The sequence below is a fragment of the Ammospiza caudacuta genome, chromosome 14, assembly GCF_027887145.1.
Source record: "Ammospiza caudacuta isolate bAmmCau1 chromosome 14, bAmmCau1.pri, whole genome shotgun sequence".
NCBI lineage: Eukaryota > Metazoa > Chordata > Aves > Passeriformes > Passerellidae > Ammospiza > Ammospiza caudacuta.
Window position 1 is genome coordinate 2,861,611 of NC_080606.1, and position 19,925 is coordinate 2,881,535.

General features: G+C 48.8%; 1 protein-coding gene across 1 annotated transcript; it reads left to right on the top strand.

The window, feature by feature from the left end:
* The first annotated feature begins 341 nt into the window (after nt 1-341).
* On the top strand, nt 342-13,744 carry UPRT (uracil phosphoribosyltransferase homolog). The gene is made up of 7 exons (XM_058814213.1): nt 342-631; nt 6,431-6,473; nt 9,709-9,778; nt 10,825-10,887; nt 11,844-12,005; nt 12,516-12,614; nt 13,349-13,744. The coding sequence occupies exons 1-7, from the start codon at nt 342-344 to the stop codon at nt 13,453-13,455; spliced, it is 834 nt and encodes a 277-aa protein (XP_058670196.1). The 3' UTR covers nt 13,456-13,744.
* Nucleotides 13,745-19,925: the final 6,181 nt, after the last annotated feature.

Consider the following 19,925-nt stretch of genomic DNA (forward strand, 5'->3'; position numbering starts at 1 on the left):
AAAAACAGCGACTTAAAGGAGGCTTTTATTCAGCTCCCGGGGGCTGTCCCGGAGCGCGCAGTGCGGGCAGGGCCGGGGCAGGGCCGGGGCTGGGACTGGACCGGGGCAGGGCCGGGGCTGGACGTGTCCGGCCGGGGCAGGGCCGGAGTGGGACTGGACCGGGGCAGGGTCGGGGCTGGGCCGGGCCGGGGCGGGGCAGGAGGTGCCCGCCCGGTGCCGGTCCCGCCCCGCTCTGCGCTCCCGCCGCGGGGCTGAGCGGCGGCTCCGGCCGCCAATGGAGCGCGGGCGGCGGGCGCGCTTCCCCCGCCCCGGCGGCGCGCACGGGGGCGCGGCCCCGGCGCATGGAGGCGATGCCCTGCCAGAACCAGCGCCTCGGCCCGCGGCCGCAGGATGAGCCGCCGGCGGCCGCCACGGCCACGGCGAGCGGCGGCACCCGGCTGATCCGCTTCGCCGAGCCCAGCGAGGACAGCGGCTGCCCCAGCCCGGACAGCAGCAGCAGCAGCAGTAACGGGGTGGTGGCGGTGGCGCCGGTCCCCGCCGGGGAGGGCGGCGCGCCGGCCATCGGGCCGCAGCTGAAGCTGCTGCCCATGAACGACCAACTGCGGGAGCTGCAGACCATCATCAGGGACAAGTGAGCGCGCCGGGCCGGGCCGGGGCGTGTGGGCTGGGGAGGAGCCGCGGCGGGCCGGGGAGACAGAGGGGGATCCTCGCCTGTCCCTCGCTCCATCCTTCGCTCTTCAGGGAGCCGCAGCCCCGCCGAGCCGCTCTCAGGCGGGCCCTGGTGCCGGCTGCCCGGCTCGGCGCTGCCTGCGGTGTCCCGGCGGGCCCGAGGGCCCAGCCCCAGGCCGGCGGGACGCGCTGCCGTGCCGCGTGTGCCGGCTGGAGCGCCCGGGCCGGCGGCGCGGCCATGTCTGCTGGTGAGGCGGGCCCCGGGGCAGGGCAGGCAGAGCTCCCGGGGCCCCCTGCCCACCCCGCCGCAGGGCTGCCGGGCACCGAGCGGCTCGGCCGGGCTTTAAACCCCTCACACACTCGGACGGTCTCTGATGGCGGTGTTTGCTCGCCTCCGCCCCGCGGGCGGCTCGGAGCCTGCGTGCCACATCATCGGCACAAGGAGCGCGCAGTACGATGTGTGTAAGCCCTGGGGAAAGCAGGCTCTACCTTAGGGACAAGCGGCGGGCCCGGCAGCAGCTGGGGCTCATTACCGCTCTCTGAGATCGCATCCTGCGGGCAGCATGGGGCACGGAGCCCTTCCCAGGCTCTACCTGGAGATACCTGTGAGCACCATGTTCCACAACACAGCTCAGGTGTTGAACACGTCCCTCCCTCCCACTGATCTCTGTAGCTGTGATTGTTCAGCACTGGGAAGGTGATAGTGGAAGGTATTAGATATAGCGTACAACATAAGACAAACTTCAGTAGCATCCATCTATTAAAAACTACTGGTTTGCAGGAACCACCAGCAAAGAGGTGTGAAATCAAGTCTATTAATAGAATGATCAGGTTCGGAATAAAACCTTCTCTTCCTGTGACACAGTGGCTTTCTGACATCTGCAGTAAGTCATTGCAGAGACACTGTTCCTTGCTGTGTTTCACTATCTGCACAGTCCATGTTTTGCTATTTTCTGGCTCTTGAGGCTTAACTTTGTAGCTAACAATAATTAATTTTTTAATGCAAAACTGATCACCATTTCTCAAACACAGTACCTCCATTAATTTTATTTACTTAGTTGAGCCTTGTTGCCTTAAACTAGTTTGGGGAGGCTTTTCCTTAATTTTCAAAGCATTGTGGGAAAAACAAAACCTGGCAGCAGGAACACCAGAGGCAGTGCAGTCTTGATGTAAGGAGGGCAAGACCACACAGATCACCCACCTGGCAGCTTCTCTGTGGAGCAGAAAAGGAATCTGGGAGAGGGCTAAGCAGAGAGAGACAGAGAGGGAATCCAAGCTAGGCTTGGTGATAGCCTCTGAAGGGGTTTGAGGTTAGTGAAAACCATATAATTTTGATGTCTAGACAAATACTAGCAATGTAATTACTTTACTCATGGGTTTTATTATTATTATTTTGTTGTACATGGGTTTTGACCACTTTCAAATACATTTAAGAGGTTTCTGGTTACAGTGAGCTTATCCAGAAAGCAGCAGCTGCAATTTTAACTTGAAGGACATTCTTTGGAATTACATCTGCTTTATTGCACAAGACTTTGGTAAGAGGAAGTCTAGAATAGGGCTTGTAAACAGTGAATTACTCAGAGCAGCTGCAGCAATTGCAGGCTATGCTTTATTCTGATGTTGCCCTGGAAGTGGGGATGGAACTGTCACTTCCAAGCTCCCTTCCCAACCAGTGAGGAAAATGGGGTGGCAGCCTGCTCAGAAAGGTTGGGTTTGTAGGGAAGGACAGTAGGGAAATATTATTTTTGTGTTCTATCCCAGGAATTCAGCTGCATCTCATTAAGAGACCTTGAACTGGCCTATTTATGTGCCTGTCATTCAGAAAGATGCTGAAGGGAGAAAAGGATTTTTTAGGCACTGTTCATGAACCTTTCCCTGGGCAGCTGCAGTCTGCCCTAAGACAACTGTGTAGCTACTGTAGCATTCAAACCAGGTGCTAAAAGAAACTCCTCAAACTGTGTTTGTGAACTGGCAGCAGTGTGACTCAGAGCAGCTACTGGTCAAAAATCCAGTTTAAGCTGATAGAGAGGTATGTTGGCATACAGTGCTTGGGAAGAAGGAGAAGCTTCATCTACAGGCAGATAGAGCCCTGTCACTTAGACTTTCTGGACTAAATAAGAACAGGTAACACCTTAACTCAAGGAGAATATTTAGAATCCTCAATGCTGCAGAGGATGGATGCTCCAAGTACAGGAATACCTGAAAATGGCAGACATTAAAAGGCAAGCTCCTGAGGAGTGAGAAATGGAACAAAAGTAGGGAAAAAACCCAGTCAATTTGGGCTATTACTGTAAGTGAGGACGGGGTAAATATTCAGATAGATAATCCCAGTGAGCTGGGATGGAGCTGAGGTCTGGTCAGCCAGGTGCAGAAGGCTTTTAGGATTCTATTTTGTCCATAGCATGAGCTGCTCAGAGAAGTGGAAAGCTCTTTCTTTGTTTCTGAGAGGATTCAGAGAAAGAAATCATGGCCTTTCAATTGGTATTGCTGTAAATAAAAACCCACCCTGGCTGGTGATGGTGTCCCATGGGATTCAGAGGTGGCTGGCTGGGACAGGGATGTCCTCCTGGCAGACTGAAATGGCACTTTTGCTTCTTTAAAATTAACAAGAACTGTGTCTGTGTGCCAGAGTCGGGGAGATGGAGATCACCTCAACTTCATTGTGCCTCACTCCACTCATTTCCCTCAGCCTTGTCACTCTTCTGCTCAGCAAGTGCTTAAAGCCTTTCATACTGAGTGGGATATGGACCTTGAGTGCTCTGATGGGAGCTACTGAACATTCTAGAACAGAGACAGTCTCTTTACAAGGAGAGAATGATCTCAAGGTAATTTCCAGCCTCAGATGTGAACCAGGGATCTGGAAACTGAAATGAATAGTGCAGTGATGTGTTTATATAGAAGAAAATTCATTAGCTCAGGCTGGCAGTGTCATTTTAACTCATGATTTAACAGGATCTACGATTTAAATCCAGGTACTTTGAGGCTCCTGTGTCTGTTGGGTGAGATAATTCTGTGGCATTCTGCTAAAGCTTCTTATTCCCTAAGGAGCAGAGTCACAACATAGAAATGCAGATGGCAGAGTGGCTGGATGTGCAGCCCTGGCTGCTGCGTAGGGCAGGGGCTCAGCAGTGTGTAACTCACCTGTGCTGCAGGCAGGGAGGCTGAGTGTGTAACTCACCTGTGCTGCAGGGAGAGAGGGAGGCTGAGTGTGTAACTCACCTGTGCTGCAGGGAGGGAGGGTGGCTGAGTGTGTAACTCACCTGTGCTGCAGGGAGGGAGGCTGAGTGTGTAACTCACCTGTGCTGAAGGGAGGGAGGCTGAGTGTGTAACTCACCTGTGCTGCAGGGAGGGAGGCTGAGTGTGTAACTCACCTGTGCTGCAGGGAGGGAGGGTGGCTGAGTGTGTAACTCACCTGTGCTGAAGGGAGAGAGGCTGAGTGTGTAACTCACCTGTGCTGCAGGGAGGGAGGGTGGCTGAGTGTGTAACTCACCTGTGCTGAAGGGAGAGAGGCTGAGTGTGTAACTCACCTGTGCTGCAGGGAGGGAGGGTGGGATCCCTCTGCACCCCAGCCCCTGCATGGAAATAATTAAACACTGCAGTCCACTAAGGACTGAAGTGCTGCAGGTGGAACATGGCCCTGTTCCGAGCTACCTCATCTCCCTGAGTGTCAGCAGCTCATCCAGTGCCTTCAGTTTTCTTAAAAGCCTTTTACAGATCCCCTGTAGGGAAGTGGCTTTTTTCCAGCCTGGCCCTCACCCTGGTGTCTCTCAACAAGGTCTGTGAGGTAATGGGAGAAACAGGAGTTACTGAAGCCCCAGTACCTGCAGACCTGGCAGTGTTTGTCACTGGTACCAAGTGCTAAGGCAGGAAGAAACCCTGCAGCTACTTTATATTACAATGCAGTCCCAAAAAACCCATTTCTTCCCACCTCCCAAGACAGGCACTGTGATGTCAGCCATACTCCCCTGCCTTCAGAAACAAAGTGAAATTCATTTATATTGTGTAACACAGCGTTCCTGCTACAAGTTAGGTTTTAATGCGTCATATTTTTAGATGTTGTCTTGTTACTTGATGAAGCAGCTGAAACAGTTTCTAGTCTGACATGAATTGTTGCTTTATGTATTTTAGCTGGTATTTAGGAAGAACAGTTACAGTGTTTTCACTTAAACCCTTTTTTTTCTGCCCCTGGCAATTCTGGCAGGATGTGGGGTTTGAGATGTGGTCTCAGCTTTCCAGCTGCCCCTGTGCACGTGGTCTGACATTTTCTGTATTACTGTTATTTGTGTGCACTGTCATTTTCCATTGCCCTCCCTTCTCAAAAAGCAGGTATGACCAATGAGGGGTGTTCAGTGAACTGTGCAGAGGAACATCTGTGTCTCCACAGAGGAGTTGGTTCAAAGCTTCACAATCTGCATTAATATCTCAGAGTATTCACTCAGAACACGTTAGCACTTTGCAGTCAAAACTGTGGTCTGGACATTGTTGGGTCTGTCTTACACCTATTTGTGAAATTCAGCTAAATGTTCTGAAATTTCTAGGTTCTGGAAGAACCTAGATAGGCCACTTAGCTACTTCAACTTTTAAAAATACTTATCAATACCACAGATAGAAAAATGAAACTTTCCAAAAACCTTAATAAAATCAGGTCATATAATTGTATAGGTTTTGGATTGGGGTTTTTTTTTTCAAGTTTTGGGGTCTTTTTGAGCATTGCCTGTCTAGTTAATGTCAAAATAGCAGAAAGTTAGGAATATCCTGTCAGTACCAGAAAGAAGGGGTAAAAAAGGCAAACAGTATTTTAACAGTGTGTTATTAATGCAAGGAATGAAACTAGATTAAGTTATTGCTCTTTTTTAAAGTGGGAATCAGTGACTGGTTCCTAGGCAATGAGCAGGCAAACCTTTTGACTTTCATTCATGTAAGCATGAGGTGTCTCAGAACCTTGGGGATTAAATGAAAATGGTATTTAAGGAGACATGCAGAGTATTAGGGTTTGAAAACATGAGAGGGATTAATAGAACATTTCATTTAAAAGTACTCTTACCATGTTGGGTTTTCAAAGCCATTCCTTGATCAGAAGTGTGTCCTGTTCTGGTGTAGTGGGAGTTGCTCTTGGCATGGGAAGCAAGGTGTTAAAGCTGCTTTTAGAATTCAGGCTTTCAACCTTTCATTTTGCCTTCTGAAGGGTCCAAAAGCCACACAGGCACAGCAGCAAAAGGTTGTACCCAAAATAATAAGAGGCAGAGAGGTGTTTTCATGGGAATGCTCATTAATCCCTGCTCAGTTTAACCTCACATTCACTGATCTCATCACACTCAGTGAGTTCCAGATAAGATAGGATGTGTCTCCTGCTTATCAGGTGTGTTGTCAGCCCTGGGTTAAGGATCTGCATGGTCATTGCCCCACAGCTTCTGTCTGCCAGGAGGACAGGCAAGCAAAGCTCACCTGCTCAGAGCTGCAGGGAGTGCAGGAATATCTGAGCTCAGGAGGGGTTTAGGAGCTGAGCTGGAGCAGCAGCACCATGGGAAACCCAGAGAACATCATCCTCTTGTGTTTGATTGCTGCTGGTACAGAGCCAAACCCCAGTGCTGGTCACTGCATCTCTGCCACCAGCCAGAAAACCCAGAACCTCTGGGATAAATTCTGTATAGGACAGGAGACTTTTCTCTGATCTGCCTTGGAATATAGTATTTAATGTTGTGTTTAAGCAATGTTCTTAAAGTTATTTCCCAGTTTAAAATGTAAATTTTACCTTTTCCAGGAAATCCAGTAGAGGAGACTTTGTATTTTCTGCTGATCGTCTGGTAGGTGAAGAATTTCTTCTTGATATTATACTGTAACTCTTCCATGAAATGGGTCTTTCAGGACAGAAGAATGGTAGTGTGACAGCAACTTTTCTATCCAAAGGAAATTGCTGTGTGACTGCAACTTTCTATATAGGGACTTCTGTTCACTGTTTCATCTCAACAGGTTCCAGAAGCCATGGTGTTACCAGCCACAGCTACTTGAGGACAGAGACCTGCAGTAATAAGAAAATTCTGTTCAAAAACAGATACACAGAGGCTGCAGATAATTGAGTTTGAGTTTGAAGCAGCACTTTTGATCTTGTGAACAAAGCAGTACAATTTCTTACAGCCTGGATGTTACCAGTGGCTTGCATGCAGCAGTGCCTCCTGGCATTTGGTGTGTATTAGATTATCAGCTCTGGGTGCATCCACATGGAGAATTTGTCTTTAGCCATATGGTGGTTACTGGCAGGGACAAAGCAGTTTGAAGTTTTCACATGTTTTAGTGAGTCAGAACAAAGACTGCTGGGAGTGTAGCTTTTATCTCATTTAAATTACAAGCTTAAAGAAAGCCCCAGCACTTGCTACTACACACACTTGCTTGTGTCCACAAGGGTGTTTGCTTTTTGCAAATCCACTCTCATTAACAGAGGGAGGTGTTTTTCCCCTTCCAGCACGGTCAGAGACCATTCACAGTTACAGCACAGCAGGCAGCTCTCCTGTGCTGAGCCCAGGCTTAATCCAGGCTTGCTCAGGCTTAGATATGACCACAAGCTGAGATTGTGACTGCAGTGCTGTTTATCTTCATGGCTTTCCACTTTCCCCTACTTTCCCCTCCTTGAGGATGTTTCCTGCATTCCAGTACCTTACTGTCAGTGTGAAGGACCTTTCTCCATGTACCTTCTCACCTTTCTTGGGTGTCCTGCCCTGTTCTGAGGCAAACACTGATTTTTTTCCTCTCCTCTCATTGCTGGAAGCTGCAGATCCAGGCAGTGAGTTCAGGTCCTTGCAGCAGTGTCCTCTGTGGGTGGCCAGCACAGCCAGGGAGCCTCTGTGTGCTGCAGCTCCTTGCCACAGAACCTGCTGCTCTGGTTTCCATCTTGTGGGAGGAATTTTGCACAAAAGACTATGTAGCACTCTCATTTTCTGAATATTTTTCCTAGGTGTGACAAAGAACAGTTATAATTTCATGTGGAATTTGCTCTCTACTAAACTTGGCAAGGTGCAAACAGTTATGACTTGCCTTGTTTTCCACCCAGAGAGCAAACAGAGTTTAATGGCAAGAGGCAATGCATGGAGAAAAGTGTGGGATTATAGGGGAAGGAAATGAAGTTAAACTTGGGAAGGAGAATGAGGAGAATGAAGTTAAACTGTTAGGGGCAGTGTCTCCTGAGGTCACCAGAGGGAGAGGCCTTAAGGAAGGATTCTAAAGGTGATGGATTTCTGGGGGTGCAGTTTTTTCTGGCAGTTTGTTTCACACAAAAGGGGATGACACAAAGGAAATGTTTGAAGATACTTGTGAGAAAAAGGAGTTAATGGGCAGTGGAGGTTGGCAGGGAGTGTCTGAATGCCACTGCCAGGGCTGTGATCCTGAAGCTGAAGGAAGTGAGGTTAAAGTCATGAGGAGGAGTCATTTCAAAATGGTTTGAAATGCTGAGTGCAAAGAGCTGTACAGATGCAGAGGATGTTCTGCCTCCTCTTGAGCTTCCAAGAAAAGCCACACATAATGGGTTAGAGGATTTTCTACCTTGGGACCAAAGCTTTACTTCCTGTTTCATGAGGGGCTGTAATAACACTGGTTTTATCTTCTAAGCAATGGCAGCCACCCTTTGGGAGAGGAGCAGCTGGTTCTTGGGGCATGAGAGAAAAGAGGAGGAAATTAATCCCTGACTGTGGAGGTGGCAGGAAGCACAGTGCAAAAATAAATGTTTTATCAACACTGACAAGTTTACAAAGAATCCTTCCAGCCTCTCTGTATAGCACTGATAAGTGTAGGGAGATCACAGAGATTATTTGACCATAAGACCTTTGCTGGGTTACTCCAAACTTTTGGCAGATTATGTGGAGCAATGTCAGCACTACAGCAAGATGAAAAAGGCTTTTCTTCCAAACCTGGCAAATAGGTTAGCTTTTTTTTTTTTTTTTGTGAATTAAGTTCAAAAACATAAAATAAAATTGGTTACAAATGTCCCAGAAACTGACCACAACTTCTGAGTATGGCTGCCACAAACACAGCTCTAGGAAGGAAAAGTTGTATAAAAATGACTAAAAATACCTTGAAAGAGAGATTATAAATGTAAGGGACCATTTCTAGCAGAGGCTGCTTGTGTGCCAGGAGCTGGGGCAGAATGGAAGGACAGGAAAACCTTCCAGGCTGCCCTCTGCAATAAGAACTGCCTGAGGTGAGCAGTACACCTGCTCCATCCCAGGAGCATTGCCTCACTCTCCATCCCACAGTGAATTTTGAATAATCAGTGAGTTTTAATGAAAGCTCTTGCTTGGCAGTAGCTTTGCTTGAGCAGTTCTGGCTGTGAATCTTTGGCTCATGAACAGAGAGAATTCTCACATCTTTAATCCCCAGAGCACAAGCCAGGTCACTCATTCTGGCTGCAGGTGGATGTTTGGTGCTTTGCAGGGCAGCACCAGGGGAGGGCTGGGGGCTCATGAGCTGCCCCTCCACCTGGACCATCCAAAAGTGCAGGGATTGGCAGCACCACCTGGAAACCAGAGCTGGGAGGAGCTGGGAGATAAAGATGATAAAGAGATTCTGACTTGTCTTTGGGCACTGCTGGTGTGTGTGCATTGCTGCAGCCTCTGGGGCTGTTCTGGCAGCCCAGCTGCAGTTCAGTCCTACAAACAGGGATGTGAAAATAGAGCCTGACTGAGGGGGAGCTTCACCTTTCCCTCCCCAGGATTTCCTGTCAGCAAAGGGAGTTACATTGGTGCCTCACTCATCTGTTGAGAATAATTTGTCTGTGAAGCCTCTGCCTACCAGATGTAAATAAAATCAGTTTTATGATTGCTTATGAACCCCTCTCTTTTCCCAATTTTGTTCTTCAATGCCTTTGTTTGATTTGTGGCCAAAACATAGGCCTCTCCCCCAAAAAGTCTCTAAATGCAGTCCCTAATTGCTGTTAAAGACCCCTTTAGACCCTTCGGCCTCACCCAGTCTTTGTAACTCCTACTGCCATGTAGTGCCTTATCTCCAGAGATAACAACCCCTTTAAGCTGAGCCATCTCCTTGGTTCCACAGATCAGACTCGTGGTTGAAGAGGGACTGAACCAACTGCCCTACACAGAATGTACTGTGACCACTCCTACAGGTAAGTGGGAAACCACCCCTGGCCTGGGGAGGACTGGAGCTGGAACTGGTATCAAAATACAGAGAATTATTCCAAGAGTTACAGAATATCCTGAGCTGGAAGGGACTCAGAGGATCATTGAGTCCAACTCCCTGCTCCTCAGAGAACAGCCTGAAACTGAACCCTGCAACATCCAGATGGTCTTTGAACTCTGACAGACTTGGTGTATATTATTGGTGCCACAAGCACTTCCCTGGGGAGCTCTGAGCAGGGCAGAGTGTCTGTCCCTGCTGCTTTAGAAAGCTACAAGGCACATATCAACACAACTGAGCAAAACAGTCAGCACTGTCATTTCACTGAGGATTACAGTGGTCTTGCAAAACCATGATGAAAATGTACCAGTGCATGTGCAGGATCAGTTCTCCTGCCCAGAATACAGCCTGGAACTAAAACTGGTGACATTTCACATGCCCATCAAGGAAAAAGTGCTTGGCACAAACAGCTTTGCTTTGCCAGCCTCAATCTGGCCCTGCAGCTGAGGCCAGCTGGGAGTGAGGATGGGCAGGAAATGCAAAGTGGCACTGGAGAAAACCATTGCAGGAGTTGTGGTTCCTCCTGTAAGGTTACAGATCCTCAGGTGTGCAGTGCTCAGGCAGCAGCTGAGTGCATCAGCAGCTTGGGGGGGTGCTCAGCTCCATGGTGTGACCCACAGCCCCCTGTGAGATGGACACCAGCTGAGTCCTGTTCCCCCGGGGAACTCCACTGGCATTCCTGCAGGGTGACACTCCCACTCTGCAGGAAAGCATTGGTGTGGCTTTATTACACTTAGAGAAATGATGAACTGCAAACCCTCAGCTGTGGATGCAGAGTTCAGACACACACCCAGGAGCAGCATCCCTTACCTGTGCTCATTTTTACATCAAACAGCAGTGGCTTCACCTTTGAGATTGGTGTCACCTCTGTTCCCATCAGTCTGTGACAGACCCAGGACCATCTCCTCTCTGTCAGAGAGGGCAGAAGGGAGCAGCCACTGAGCTGCTCCTTTCCTGCTGTTCCTTTCCTCACAGGACACAAGTATGAAGGAGTCCGATTCGAGAAGGGAAACTGTGGGGTCAGCATCATGAGAAGTGGTAGGTGCTGCTGAAGGAACACTTTAAATGCTTTGGAAACATGAAGCAACTTCCTTTCAAAGATGTGCAACAAGAGGTTTACTCAAATTCTTTCTTAGGTATCCTTGATAAGAGAATGTCCAGGACTATCTCCCATTACCCTTAAGGAGCCAAATGGCTGGCACAGCTCTCCTGTGGCCCTTCCCTGGCCCTGTTCCCTGTCAGGGGCCCAGTGCCCTCCCCTGTTTCCCTCCTGTGCCCAGAGCCAGGGCCCCACCCCAGCCACGCTCCGTGGGGCAGAGTCCCTGTCAGTGCCCAGTGCTGGGCAAACCTTGGCATCTGTGCTGGCAAAGCAGCTCTGGCCCCACACCCTGCCCCCCCTCTGTCACCGGGGTGTCCCCAAACCCCACCCACCCCTCTGACCTTTCCAGCTGTGTCCTGTGAGAGCTCAGCACAGCTGGGAGCACCAAACCCAGGGCTGGGGAGCACTGAGGAGACTCAGCTTGCTGTAAACAGGGGAAAAGGGGAAGAGTTCAGGGGTTTTAATGCTTAGAGCTGTGCACCAGCACAGGGGTGGGACTGTTCTTTCAGGGACTGTTCTTTTGGGACTGTCCATTTGGGGGCTGTCTGTTTGAGACTGTCCTTTCAGAGACTGTCTATTTAGGGACTGTGCACTTGTGACTGTCCCTCTGGGAACTGTCCATTTGGGACTGCCCTTTTGGGGACTGTCCATCTGGGGACTGTTCCTTTGGGGGCTGTCTGTTTGGAACTGTTCCTTTGGAACTCTAATTTTGGGGACTGTTCCTTTTGTACTGTCCTTTGGGACTGTCCATTTTGGACCTGTCCTTTGAGACTGTCCCTTTGACACTATTCCTTTGGGGCTGTCCATTTGGGGACTGTTCCTTTGGGCCTGTCCCTGTCCCTGCAGCCCCTTTCCCAGTGTCACCCTGTGCTGCTGTGTCTGTGCTGCCCTGCAGGGGAGGCAATGGAGCAGGGCCTGCGGGATTGCTGCCGCTCCATCCGCATCGGGAAGATCCTGATCCAGAGCGACGAGGAGACGCAGCGAGCCAAGGTGTACTACGCCAAGTTCCCCCCTGACATCTACAGGAGGAAAGTGCTGCTCATGTACCCGATCCTGAGTGAGTGCCAGCACCCACAGCCAGGCTCCTCTGAGCTGGCATGGGCTGAAAATGTCCTCACTGGGCTCTGCTTGGGGTTTCTGCTTGGTTTAGGGACAGAGCAGGGAACTGATCAGGCTGTGCCAGGACACACATTACTCAGCTGCACCAGTGTGAATGCAGAGCAAATCGTTTGGGCATGGCTGCTTTTGGGAGAAAGGCTGAGATTAAGATTTGACAAAAATTTAATTATATGAATTTTGCCATGGGAAAAGACTCAAACAGTATTTTTCTTATTCTATTATGAGACATTTCTAGATTAATATAATAAGGAGTTTGTTGGGATGAGGTTACTTGTCCACTCTGACAATTAGGAGAACAAGGAGTACATGCAGAGGTGATGCCTTTCCCATGAGAAAGGACAGAGTCACCATTCAGTCACACCAGCAGTACCACAGGTGTTCTCAGACAGCTTAGGACAAGTTCACCAACCACAAAAACCCCTAAAGCCTGTCCCCCTCTTGCTCCCAGGTACTGGGAACACAGTGATCGAGGCTGTCAAAGTGCTGGTGGAACACGGGGTCCAGCCCAGCGTCATCATCCTGCTCAGCCTCTTCTCCACACCTCACGGTGAGTGGGCACAGGGTGAGCACAGCTGTGTCTGTGGGGACAGTGCCATCAGTCACACAGGGGACAGGCAGGGCACAGCTGTGCCTCTGCCATGGCAGCATTGCTTTGCTCAGAGCAGGTTTGGGGGTTTTTTGGCTGAATTTTAAGACTGAGCAAAGACGGCGCCGTGTTTGGTGTGGGCAGTGAGGAGGGGACTGAGTGGCAAAACTGCAAATGGGAGAGTGTTCCTAAAAGCAGGAGTTTGCAGCACTGCCAGTGCATGGCTCACAGAGCAGTGCCAGGCCAACTGCTGGTCTGGACCATGGAATGTGGGGGTGCTCCAGCACCAGAGCAACACAGGAGTGGGAGCTGAATGGAGCTACAGAACTGGTCTGGCTGCAGGCTAAAGGTAAAAGGGGATCTAAATGAGGAACATTTGCTTCTTTGGGAGGAAATAGGATCTTGTGTGTTGTCTTAGAAATTGGCCCTGGCAGAAATTGCTATCAGAAAACTCAGCTGAACTGCAGAGCAGCCTGTAACCACTTTAATTGGGAGTATGGGTGTATGGGAAAGGCAATTCCAAAGAAGAAAACCCCAAAACAGCAATCCCCTAAGTCAGGCAGTTTTCCTCATAGATGGTTAGCTAAGGCAGGAACAGGAAGACAGAAGCACATAGCCTGACTTACTTTTGCTGATCATGATTTGACACGGGCTGGAGCACTGTAGTCATTATTGCCTTTGCTGTCTCTTCCAAGGTGCCAAATCCATCATCCAGGAATTCCCAGAAATCACCATTTTAACTACAGAAGTGCACCCTGTTGCACCAACACACTTTGGACAGAAGTACTTTGGGACAGACTGACAGTCTTGGAACAACTGGATATGACTCTATGGCATTACAAGAGGTTTTTTTTACATTTTATTACTATTGAGTTGGCCAAGGGCATGTTTAAAAAGCTTTTTGGCCAACTAGCTTAGGTTAGTGCTGGCCTGAACAGGGATCAGGCACAGTGACAAAGCACTCTGGTTACACGGTCAAGCATCTCCATGTTGGGGCTCTGTCATTGCCACACTCTGCTTTTACCTATTTATTCTTCTCCAGCCTGTCTGTGGCCTCCTGCAAGAGCAAAATAAACCCAACTAAACCCCCAGGGAGTGTCCTTCATTTCTAGGGTCACCTGCATCACTCCAGCCACAGCCACTCCCAGTGCTTCCAAATCTCAGGGTCCTCCTGAGCAGCCATTTTTGGTCTGGCTGCTATAAAAGACACAATTCTTGGGATTTTGCTGTGCAAATATTATTCTCAAATAGTGAAACAGCCCTGGTTGTCTTGCTCAGGGCTTCTGAGTCAAGAAGATTCCTGTTGCAGCAGAGGTGCAAACTGGGTGGGAACTGGGGGTGGGAGCAGCACTGCCTGTGGAAATTCTGCACACAAAGAACTTGAGAGTTCTGAGAGACAAAACTTGTGGCTGTATCAGTCTCCCAACCCTTTAAATGACAGGAAAACTGCAGCAAAAAGCTGGAACTCAATTTCTAGTCCTGTTCAGGAGCACCAGAGCCAGAAGACAAGCGTGGCCCTCAGGGCTCAGCAGCCTTTCCAAAGCCTCAGGGCACTCATTGTTTGGGTCACATTAAACATCAATCTGCAGCCAAATCCCTTCTTTCTTTATCTGGCATCAAACACACCATACCCAGCTGGCCAGTACCTCCCCTTACTGTAACTCTGGGGAAATTCATGAATACAATAGAAACCATTATTGTTTTTAAATATATCCATATTCTACAATTGCAGGATTAGGGAATGTTGTCTCAAGTAATGTCCTCACCTCTTATCAGGTGAGTGGAGTGCTGAGGTCTGGGCTGCCCACACCAATGAATCTTTTTGTCACAGATGAAGAACCTTCCCTGTTCCAAGCAGTAATTCCAATTAATTAAAGTTGTATAACACTTCCAGAGAGGGAGTGTTTAGCCCAAGCATAGGAAATAACCATTCACAAGTCTATTAAATTAGCCAAAAATGGTTTTAATGCAGTCCTTGCCTGCAGTGCAGTATAAACCATAATAAAAAACAACAAAGCAGAACATACAGGATATTCAGCTGTAGAAACTGTACAAACACTTGGAAAATACCAGTGAAACTCCACAGAGCATCAGCATAGTCAGAGCATTGGTCTGACAGTAAAAACGAGTATCCAAGGCTTTTGTAAAAACCCATTTGATATCAAAAGTCTCAATGCCAGCAGCAGCATTAAACTCCTGAACACAACACCCCAAAGGTGGGCAGCAGTCCTGCTGTGACATTCCTTGCAAAATAATTACTTCCCATTGAATTGGGGGAGGGATGTGTATTAAACCAGCAGTTCTGACAGAACACCTGCCAGCCCTAGTTCATGCTGGGCCATAAGAGCAGCTGGGTGCAGCTCCCACTCAGGGGGTGCTGCTGTGTCCCAGTTCTGGCAGCTCCATGGGGATGGCAGAGCTGATCCTGCCCCAAAGGGAGCCCCCAAAAGGGCTCCCCCTGCAGTGGGGTTCTGCTCCAGCCCCATTTTCCAGTGTGTGAAACCCCCTGGCTTTTCTGGATGACATTAAACCCTCCTGATACACCGACAGCACCATGCCTCTGCCATTCTCTGATCCTGAGATCCAGCTCAGTTCTATCTTTGAGGGACCCCTTTGCACCACAAACAGCATTTTCAGCTGAGGAACAGCCATCTGAGCAGGCAGATTATACATTTATAAAATAACAAGACCTTTCCTACTTGCTGTGTTCCTAACCCAAAGCTCCCTGCTCCAGCAGTGGATCTGGAGTCACTCTGGAGTAGCTCCATGAGTAGAGCAGAAAGCCATTCCATAGTGAAGTTAACTCCAAAGGATGGAGCTCCAGCAGAGCAGAGGAACCACAGCTCCACCTCCTCCCCCCAGCTCTCAGGCACAGCCTGGTCCCTCCCAGGGAGGGGCACCTGCACCAGCCCAGCAGTTCAGGACATCAGCAGAGTTCCATGTGCTGAGGGAATTCTGGGACACATCCTGGAGGCTCCCAGATCCTTCAGAAAAAGGTGGGGAAATAATAAACCAACACTTTCACTTTGGGCTTCTGCTTCTCTTACAGAGGGAAGTGCTGAGAAGGGCTGCACTCACCTTCCCCAGGTTAGAAGGGAGAGGGGGAGGCTGATTTTGTTGGGTTTCCATGGGATTTAGTGCAAGGTTTAACCCAAGGAAGTGCTTCAGGAAGTACTGAAACAGCAGGGAAGCCCTCAGGTGAGGTACCTGCCTGTCTCAGGGCTGTCTGACAGCACTGCATGCAAGCAGCATTTCTTTTCAAGCACAGCTGGAATAAGAAGCAGAGATGATCCCTTTGTCCTTTTTGTTGGATTTTTTTGAGGGTTGTGGTTTTTTCCCCCTCCTTAGCATAATTTCTTATTTTTTTTAACAATGGCTGTTACCCACTAAAGTTTTACAAATGCTGCTGTAAATCTTAAAACCTCATACAGAAAAAAATAGTATTGTAAGGAGCATGCAGGCATGAGCAACTTACAGGCTTGTATTTGAAATGTAAACTTACATTTTATTTCACAAGGTTTACATCCCAAATGGAAGCTGGAGAATGAAGAAATGAGGCTTTAGGAAAGAGAAAATGCAGGAAAGTGGGATCCTGCTCTAAGCAAAGCCTGATGAGAGGAACCACAAACCAATACCTGACAAACAGAGAATAATTACAAATAAAATACATGGCACAACTGCATAAAATGACACCTACTCACCTTCACAGTATCCAAAAAAACCAGCACAAGCAGCTCAAAGCTGAAAATATTTATCTGCATGTTCAGGAGGAAGAGGGAATACTCAAAGTGGGATGGAAAAAGGACAAGAGACCAAAACCCTGCAGCAGTGGGTGTGAGCTCAGTGTGTGTGACCAGGGCAGGAATGCAGCCCATGGCAGAGCCAGTGCAGGGTCTGCCACACCAGAGCCCCTCTGCCATGCAAACACCTTCAGTGACCTGAGGGATCTGATCAGTTCAGGTGAGTTTAGCTTTGCAAGTGTTCTGTAATAAAGCAGAAGCTGATAGAATTGGAAAAATATCAATAAAATTGAGGTATTTTCAAGTACTATGGATCCATTTCAGAAATCTGTACCACAGGAGTCACTGAAATGGAAACATGACCCTTTTGAGTTAATTAGTTCTGCCTTAATAAACAAGGTCAGCAGTGGCTCCTTCCCCTGCTAATTAAACCCTCCCATGAGTGCCTCAGCTCTGCACAGAGTAACTGCTCAGCAGAGTAACTGCACAGAGTAACTGCTCAGTACATCATTCTTCATAGCTAAATTCAGGGAAAAAATCAGTAATTTTTTCCCCTTTTACATTTTACATTCATATCACATGACAGACTTTATGCATCAAGTTGTGCTTTCAGTCCAGACCAGCATCCAGAACTACAGAGCTGCAGCTGGTGTGGATTTTGCTGCATCCATTCCTGTTTGGCCCAGGAAGCAAACATTCATTGCATAGTGGGATTTGGAAGCTTCCTGACTCTCACCAGTGGCTGCACCCCTCACAGTGGGTACAGCCTCCTCAAACATACAGAGTGCTCCCTGCTTGAAGGAAAACAAGATTATCCTACTCCAAAAACTTCCAATCAGCAAGAGAAACCAAGTCCAGGTTCCTTGGGCAGGACTTGCTGGCCCAGGGCTGGATTTAGGACAATTGCACACAGAGAAACATCAATATGATGCTCTGTCTGGGGTTTGTACCTGAATGGAAATGGAGAGAAGGGGGGAGGTGAGGAGTGGCTGTTAGGGGTCAGTTATTGTAGAGGATGAATCCAGGAGCAGAGGGGTAAAAATGGAGGCATCACAGTCCAACCAAAGAGTTCCCTCCTTTCCCAAGGTGAGATCACTTGGAAAAACTGTTCCAGGCTGAGAAAGCTGTAATGCAGATCCAGTGCTAAGCAGAGAAAGCAGCTCCTGGAGGGGTGGGGACAGTTCTCCTGCTGCCTGCACACTGCTCCAGGCTGGAGTGAACACCTGCAGCAGCCCCCGCAGCCTGACAGCCACACTGACAGCAGCAGCACAACTGAGGCTCAAACCTTCATTCTCCAGGTTCCCTGGATGGAGCTGCACCTACAGCACACACCCAGAGGGTGACAGTGACACTGGTGGCAATCCCAGTGGGGACACGTGGGCTGCTCCTGGCACACAGAGGGCTCAGGGGTACCTGGAATGCTGGGCACCAGCACAGGCAGCGTGAGATGGCCCAACATTCACATGGAATCATGGGCAGCTCCCAGAGCTGCAGTGTCCTTGGTGTTGAATCCCACCCCTGGAATGCTGGGATGGAGGGTGCAGGCAGGACAGAGCTTTGCTGACACAGCCCTTACAGTCAGTGATGGTGGGGGAGAGCCTCTGGATGAGGATCAGGGCATGGAAAACAAAGGAGGTGCTGCAGTGAGTAACCCCTGAAGAGCCATTTGCAGGTTAAAAAAGCCTACCACACACTGGGCTGAATATTTTCTCTTTTGTCACCTGCAGAGTGACCACAGCAGCCTGAGGAATTTCTGTTTTCCAGTGCATTTACTCAGCATTAAAAGGACAAAGGCCAGGGGTAAAATATCACCTTAAGTGAGCAGAAGGGAATAAAATGAAGCTGCTCACTCAGACATGTGGGTTTTCCCATTTTGTTCTGCCTCATTTTACACAACTTTTGGGTTTGTTTCACATTTCATTAAACTTTCCAGCATCTGATGTGTGGATATTGAGAAGTGGCTCTGAAGTGATAAACTTTGTGTTGTTCTAACAAGAGTTTGTTCCAACCATGGGAGGCTGAGCTGCTTTGAAGGAAAGGGAAGAGATGACCATAATTAATTACAAGAAAAGTGAATAAAAGTTACTTGGAAACATTTAAAACCCTTTCTCAATCTGAGCTTGGTACCTGTGCCATCACAAAGATATCTGCCTTAGTATGAGAAGACAAACCCTGATTTTCAGAGCAGCAGGAGCAGGCAGGGGAGCTCCTGCACAGCTCCCTGTTCCTGCCTGGCACAGAAACAACTCAAATAATGGCAGGGCTGGAACCAGAGCCAAAGCCAGGAAGGGCACAAGAGCCTGCTCAGAAAACTCCTGTAAATCCACACAAGCTCTGGGAAAATACACTCCAGCTGGCAGGATGAAACAAAGTCACCAAATCACCTTCCTGGTTTTATATACAAGGAATTTAAAGTTTTTAAAGGCACAAATAGCACCTCTGTAGGCGCTACATTCTGGCTGTGTTTAGCTGCCATCATCCTCTCAAGCTCCCCCTCCAGAGCACATTTTGCCAGGAATGAGGGGATTAATTCAGCTGCCACCTTGCATCACACACAGCACAAGGTCCAACACCAGATTTACATCAGAAATGCAGCTTTAGATTGACAGGGAAAACCCTTCCAGCACTCAGCAGTCGTTTGGTGACAGAGCCACTCAACAGATGGGGCTCAGGTGGCTGAATAGGAACATTTTCAGTGTTCAGGGCCCCCCTGAGGAGAGACAAACCCACAGGAGCCTGGGCCAGCCCACCTGGGCCCCTCACAACCAAATTCAGCAGTGACACATCCCAGGGAGGTCAGCACTGCTCCACACACACTGCAGAGGCTGAGGGACAAAATTCCATCCCAGGGCACGGATCAGCCAGGAGTGAAACCTTCTCTTAGGGAAGGAACCTCTGCAAGGCTCTCCTGGCTCACAAACACATCCCTGCAGCAGAGGAACAGAGGAAAAAGGGGTTTATTCTGTAGGCAAAGCCTCCATCACCAACCTCACTCATCAGCTCCTTTCTCCTGTCACGCACAGCTGCTCCTGTAGTCACTGCCAACACCAGTGGGCTGATAACAAACACAAAAATGGGATAGAAAATGGTACTAAATGATCTTAGAGGCAGTACACCAATACTTTTAGCATGCACCTAATTCAAACAAGAATGATGGACTGGGCTGAATCATGCAGATTAAAAAAAAAAGGACTCAGGTCTAGAAAAATATCCATAATCCAGCCAGCCAAGTCTCAGTTCCATGCCCCAGAACAGAAACAGGGATTCACCTCTTTGACTGTAAATGCAGCAAAATGCAGAAACAAATCTGATCACCTCTTAGTGCAGAAACCCCTGAAGCCACTCAGTGCACTGAGCTGGGAAGAAGTCTGAAAAAATTCAATATATCAGTTGTGTCTTCAGCATTTTGGGGCTAAAGCCACCCCTGTGGAGTGAAACTCCAAACATGACTCTTGGAGCCAAACTTTCAGTGCATATTTCAAATTCACATCTTCCTTTCTGACTCCATGAACACACAAATCTCCATCAAACA